This window comes from Xiphophorus couchianus, chromosome 18 (genome assembly GCF_001444195.1).
Source record: "Xiphophorus couchianus chromosome 18, X_couchianus-1.0, whole genome shotgun sequence".
NCBI lineage: Eukaryota > Metazoa > Chordata > Actinopteri > Cyprinodontiformes > Poeciliidae > Xiphophorus > Xiphophorus couchianus.
The window spans coordinates 27,997,049-28,003,772 of NC_040245.1; the positions used below are offsets into that span (position 1 = coordinate 27,997,049).

At 39.8% G+C, this 6,724-nt stretch overlaps 1 protein-coding gene across 2 annotated transcripts; it reads right to left on the reverse strand.

Moving 5' to 3' along the window:
- Positions 1–658: 658 nt before the first annotated feature.
- Positions 659–6,357, reverse strand: LOC114133161 (mitochondrial uncoupling protein 2-like). 2 transcript variants are annotated; one of them, XM_027998832.1, is made up of 6 exons: positions 5,330–6,094; positions 3,648–3,855; positions 2,846–3,049; positions 1,242–1,343; positions 971–1,151; positions 659–900 (listed from the first exon to the last, which is right to left on the reverse strand). In XM_027998832.1, exons 1-6 carry the CDS (start codon positions 5,453–5,455, stop codon positions 780–782), a joined length of 942 nt encoding a protein of 313 aa, XP_027854633.1. In that variant the 5' UTR covers positions 5,456–6,094; the 3' UTR covers positions 659–779. The 2 variants fall into 2 exon arrangements, with proteins under 2 accessions (XP_027854633.1, XP_027854632.1); XM_027998831.1 differs by having other exon boundaries at positions 662–1,112; positions 5,330–6,357.
- Positions 6,358–6,724: the final 367 nt, after the last annotated feature.

The window sequence follows — 6,724 nt, forward strand, 5'->3', positions numbered from 1 at the left end:
GATACCCTATTTTTATTATTTTACTAAGATTATTACTTGGCTCTCCAAATGTTAGATTCCATAAAACATCAATCATTTCCTCCAGTTTTTCATAATTCAGTGATCACAAAAATTCATGTCCAATCAACAGATCACCACATTTTTTTGGGCTAATGGAAAACTCTGAGTTTATTGCAAATTTTCTGCAAAAATGGTTAAAAACATTGGGTTGAAGCCACTGCTAACCCCTAGCTGCAGGTGGCAGCATTTCTTATTTTTAAGACACAGTTGCCTCAGCCTTACTTGATGTCAAGTGACAGTCCATAATCGATAAGGCGAGTAACAAAAGTCATACATAAGCACCAATATTACTAAATTATTTACAAATATTTCTAAAGCAGCACCATAAAATCTGTGAATTTGATTGCAAAAAATTACAAAAACAATCACAAAATCCTACAGAGGGAGATTCTCGTGAAAAAAAATCTATATTATTTAACTTTAAGACACATATTGACACTGACATTTATTGATATTTGAACAGTTTGTAAATGGGTTTTATCAATACATTCTGACACAACCGGCCGTGAGAACATACATGATCTTGATTTGGGCCCAAAATGTACACAAGTTTCTGAGAGTCTGACAAATCTCAGTTAAAAAACAAAAGAGTGTTTCCGATTATGACCTAAAATAATAATCACCAATCAAACCTGCAGCTTGCCTTCTCTGGTGAGGTACCAGGTCCGGATCGACCGTTCACTATCAACGCTGCAGCAGATCCCGCTGCACAGCTTCGCTCAGTCAAACCGTTCTGAAGCGAGACGCCGCTGAAATCTTACCACGACCCTCTGAATCTGCTCGTAGCTGACAAACATCACTATGTTCCAGGACCCCAGGCGAAGGAACGACGGCATGAAGCTGCAAGGAAAGATTGAGAAAAATCAGCTGCTGGACTGGATCTGCCCTGGTTTTCAACGACGACACCCACCCTTTGTAAAAAGCCGAGGGCCCCTCTCTAAGCAGCATGGTCAGAGCGCAGTTGGCGGCGCCGCCGTACTGCCCGGGCACGGAGTTCATGAAGCGGGTTTTCACCACGTCCACCGGAGAGGCCACCACGGTGGTGCAGAAACCTGCGGCGAACGCAGCAGTGAAGTGACACGGCATGTTGTCTGCAGGGGGGGGGAGACACAGAGAATGTTTTGCTAAAGACCACAAAGACTGGAGAGAGATCAACAGGTGGGGGTGGGGGGAGACCCTACCTGTCATCAGTTTGTTCTTCAGGATCTGCTCTTTAATGATGTCATACGTCACCAGCTCAGAGCAGTTCACAATAGCGTTACGAGCTATGTTCAGCAGACACCCTGGAAAAAAAAACAAATTATACCGTGAGAAAATATAAATAAGCTGGAAAAACAATAATAGAGCACTGAAACACGACGCAACAGCAGACCAGCATGAGTTTCTGTGAATCAGGCTAAAGAAACAGCAACTAAGACGCCATCAAAACATAGTCATCAAGAACCTGGAGGGTCTTTGCCAGGTAAATCAGGGCATAGTGTTCTTAATGGGGCAGTATTTACATCACGATCTAATGTTTCTCCCCTCATCAAAAACATACATGGAGTGTTACTTTGATTCTTTCATGCATGTTTGAGAAATCCTTTAATCTCCCGTAAGCTGTGCGAAATGTTTGGGTGGACCTAGAGCAGCCTTCAAGATGCAGCACCTTCAGACTAGCCAGCAGCAATTAGCAAACACCTGGTGGACCTGCACATCTGGTGAGCTCATTATAGGAGCTACTTCTCAGTGCAACGCTGGTAAAAACGTTGTTAAAAGGTGAATAGAGGAGCCATGTTGTGATGAAAGAGCAGGAGTTTTTAAAGAGACAGAGGTCCAATTTCAAAGCATTACATTATGAACTAAAATTTATTTAAAGTAATATTTATATATATATATATATCATGAATTCCTCATTCCAGACTTATGATGTGATATACAGTATATATCACATCATAGCGTTTTTATAACAACTGAAGGTAACAGTAACTTGCTTGTGCTAAAAAATGGCACTATGTGCCTGAAAAACACATAATACTTCTTTAATTATCCATGAAATAGAAGGAGAGGTTTCCCGTCATTTTGAGAAAAATTAAATGCACAATCTATGCATTGTGTAAATAGATAAAGCATCATGATCTGTGCACATTGATTTAGGTTTGGCACCCAGTGAGGGTTCACAGCTAGAGAGAAGGGCACACACCTCCAAACTGTGCATATGGCTGCTGAGAGAGAGAGAGAGAAACGTTTCTGAAACCTGTACTGGAAATACTTCCTATTATGACAGAGGAGGAGGAGTAAAAATAGAAAAGTGCATGTGAAACTTCATGGGGTTTAGAACATAAAGTGTTTTATATAATAGTTGCAGCATAAAAGCTGAAATACACCTTTAAGCTTTGATGTGAATTGCTGACGGTGATCAGGAAAAAAAATCTCAGTATTCTGATTGCACTAGCAATCAGAATACTGAGATTACAAGCTTGGTAGTTGGAAGAGTTCTGACAAAATAAAAACGTGGATAGAGGTGAAAACCAATGTTTTTATCAAAAACATTGGTTTTCACCAAAACCTAGTGTTAACTCCTAGTGTTAATAGTAAGTAAATTGGTTATCAAAGTAAATGTCAACTAATTTAGTATTTGATTAATCATTAACTGTAGCATACTAACTAAAAATAAGTCCACCTGTTGAAAAATATGAAAGCAGTAATTGAGCCAAAACTGTTAAAAAATATATATACTTTTTGAATTTAAGATTAAATAAACATCTTTTTGGTAAATATGCACACATCTTGACTTTGAAAATACCTTTCCAGAGCCCTTTGAGGCCCTCCACCCTGGCGATGGTCCTGTAGGCCTCGGTGGTGCTGCTGTACCTCTTGACGGATCCGTTCTCCGGCTGGTGGACCTGAGCCTGGAACCTGACCTTCACAACATCGGTGGGCTGAGCAAAAGCCACCGCCATCGCTCCGGTGGTGGAGCCCGCCAGCAGTCGGGTCCCCAGTCCAGGATCTGTCACACAGCAGTTTGTGACAACTAGCGACTGCAAGCAACTTTGCAGAAACAAGTCATTGTAGGGTCGGCCATGAAATCTGCTGTCAAGGTTTTACTGGCTACATGTAATATCATGAATTCCTCATTCCAGACTTAACACAGTGCAGGCACACCGAGCCAGCTCTCTTCTTGGCCTGCCAGTCGAAGACATTCTGGCTGCAGTTTCCTTTTTCTTCTTTTTTTTTTTTTTTTTTAGTAAAAAACAGTTTGTTGGGCACCAACAAGAGAAACACTGATTGTACTGTACAGCCTTTCAGGATTTCCTAAAGATTCAACACAACAGATCGGTCTTTCCTTGGTGCAACTATTTCATAAACAAGCTAAAGTAATTCTGACTTTATTTTAGAATTACTCAAGTAAAGTCATTCTAATTATTGAATGTATTCTAATTATAGAATACATTCACGGTATTCTAATTATACCGTGAATGTAAGACACTGAAAGCCTAGCACTACTACACTTAATCCAAAACCTTGACTGTTATTTCAAAGTGTTTTCGTGGCTGAAGCTTGTTGAAGGTTTCCCAGGCGTGCGGTGTTGGTCAGAATGCACATACTCTCTGCTCCGTGGGCGTAGAGCTGCTTCATGGTGTCGTACAGACCGATCCGGACGGAGGCGAAGCACATCTGTCGGTGCAGCCCGGCCAGGAGCCCGTTGTACAGATTCCTCGGCCCCTCGGTCCTCACAATGGTGATGATGGTGCCAAATACACCTCTGTACGTCGCCTTCTGGCCTTTTGGGAGGGCCTTCGATTCTCCTTGGACCTGAATAAATATTACAGGTGAAAAAAATAAGTGAATAAAAAAAAACTGTTGAGAATAAGAGATTTATACTTGGAATACTTTTAGAAGTGTCAATATTCAGTGTGTTTTTCAACATTTTGTCACGTTAGAAGCACAAATGTCCAAGTATTTTAAAGGGATTTTATGTGAAAACTTACATACAGAATGAGATAATTTATGGTTTTCAGACCTTTTGACAAGAGAAACAATTTATTGCAAAATATCTCATTTCAGTCAAATTGAATGGTAAGCATTTATGGGCTTTGACTAGGCCATTCTAACACCTAAATATGCTTTGATCTAAATTAGTTCATTGTAGTTCAGTATATATGTTTAGTGTCATCCTGCTTTAGGTTGAAGGCTTTTAAAGCTTCCAACAGTTTGGTTCCTTATCAGCATCCCCACAGCATGATTCTGCCACCACCCTGTTTCACTCTGGCTATTGTTCTTCTCTAGCCCAACCAAGCCCAGATTTGTAACATACTCTACTAATAGTTCTCCAGTAAACAGATAATCCCAACTAATTACAAGTGGCCTCTTGGCTGCTGTTATAAATAGTGTTGTCTGGGCCCAGCCTGTCAGCTTAAATGGATGGTATTGTCTTGGTAGGTTCAGTCCAAGCAAGGTAAAGAGATTTGAATGGAAACGCACCACACTTATCAGTTTTTATTTGATGAACAAAAGAAACTACTGAGCTTTTCTTAAAAAAGGGGGAAACAATTCTTTACAGATGTTTCATCATTGTACTGCAACAGTCAAAAGGTTGGAGCAAAAGAAAACAAAAAACATCTTAAAGCCTAAAAAAATGGAAAAAGTTAATTTTATGTCAATTAACCTGTAGAAAATAACACCAAACAAGATTCAGAAAACTGTTTACTGGGTTTATTTTACAAGATGAGACGGCGTTAAGTGGATAATAATTATTGAAAAAGTTGAATTTAATTTATTTGGTAAGAACAACGCACATTAATTAACAATTCACCAGAATTAGACAGAATTCTAGTTTTCATCTGATACTTGTCTTGCTAAAGGAAAATTCTTAAAGATTATGAAGAAAAATAGCATCTTTTGCAAATCCTTGTATTTAACTTTAAAGTGCTAAGCTGATGAAATCTTGCATGAAGACCATTAAATAGATGCTTTCTCCAAAACTATTGCACTTGATTTGTTTCAAACAAATGCTGAGGCAAACTACGCCTTCTGAAATATGCCACAACCATCAAATCCAAATCTGAAAACTCTTCCAAGAACTTTCATCTTTTAGCACCTTATTATTATTATCCTGAATTTGATCAAATTTAAGGATAAAAAGTTAAAGATAATGAATGATTTTAAGTCACTTCGGCGTGTACTGATAATTCTGGAGAGTCACAAGTCTGTGTAGGAGCTTAGCAGTAAATACTGTTTTTGAAACATTAAAACCCATCCGTGTCCTGGCTGTGATGCTTTTTGTTACCTGCAGTCGTACTTTGGCGGTGTCCAACGGGAAGGTGACCAGGTCAGCCACGCAGCCAGCTGTTCCAGCTGAAAAAACCTTGACAACAGCTGTAGGTCCCAAGTCAGCTGCTGATCCTCCTGCCATGTTCAAAAGGGTAAAGGATCAACGCAGTCTTTAAAAAGCAAAAATCAATCCAGAGCTTACAATCATCCCACAATCTGAACACCGGATCCTTTCAGGACTTTATGAGCGGCAACAAACTGAAGCAAACAATAATGTTCCAGGTAATAAACAGAATGTGTCTTATTAAAGTAGAGTTCACTTCTTGTGCCATTTCTTGTTGTCACTTAGAACTGAAAGCAGGCAAACAGATAAAATCAGTTAGCTGGCATAAAAACCTGATGGGAAGGTGTAAACTGATTATTCTGAGACTGTTGCACCGCCTTCTCTGGGGGCGGGGGGGAAGAAGAAAAAAAACAAACAAACAAAATGAACACAGTGTGCGGTACACGCCTGAACAAAATACCAAACGTCTGGCTGCTGGCGGGGCGAGTTTTCAATACCCGACTCACCTGCTTGGTGACGCGAACGTTTGAACAGCTGGTCTGATCGGGTGACACGCTGGTTTAAACCAGAAATGTTGTGTAGCAAGTTGGAGTATCAGCGCAATATTAACTCATTTTTAATTGCAATAATTACAAATGCTAAAAATTAATTTATTATGATTAATTACTGAGGTTATGCTAACTACAGTAACCGCCTTCGAGTATGCAGCTCCTCCTCGGAGCTTCCGCCTCACAGAGCAGCCACTCCTGACTCCTCCACTCTGCTCCTTCAGACTAGCCAGCAGCAATTAGCAAACACCTGGTGGAGCTGCGCAGCTGCTTCAGTCAATAATTCTCATAGCTGGAAAAAATGTTAAAAGGAGCAATGTTATGACTTTCTGGAGGCAGAGTTTCAGAAAGAGCAGGAGTTTCTAAAAGAGACAGAGGCCCAATTTCAAAACGTTAAATTAAAAAGTCACATTTCTTTCAGGTCGTATTTGATATGTAGAGAAATTTTACAACAAATGTTGTAAAATGTTATGTTATGTTATGAAGGTAACATAGTTGATGGTGCTACAAGACGGCACAATATGCCTGGTAAATACATAATTCTACTTCTACTTTTGTGGCCCTCCGAGGTATAGAGGGCCACATAGGTAGCTATGGCGGGCCGGATTTGGTCTGTGGACCTTGAACATTGTGCATTAGTTCAATAAAAGATTAATCTATTTTTAAACTTTTCACACATCTTTACCAAATCTTCCAACAGAATCGTCCAGATCTACCATGCAGATATTCATCCACAACATCTGCTTGGTTACGTCTAGGGTTCGTAACATTCACTAAATCTCAAGTTCAAACACACACA

Coding starts and splice junctions, on each gene's coding strand:
- LOC114133161 (XM_027998831.1), bottom strand. CDS start 5,455: ATGGCAGGAGGATCAGCAGCTGACTTGGGACCTACAGCTGTTGTCAAG. Junction 1,344..2,845: donor CCTCAAAGGGCTCTGGAAAG/GTATTTTCAAAG, acceptor TTTTTTTTCCAG/GGTGTCTGCTGAACATAGCT. Junction 1,113..1,241: donor GAAGAACAAACTGATGACAG/GTAGGGTCTCCC, acceptor CGTTCGCCGCAG/GTTTCTGCACCACCGTGGTG.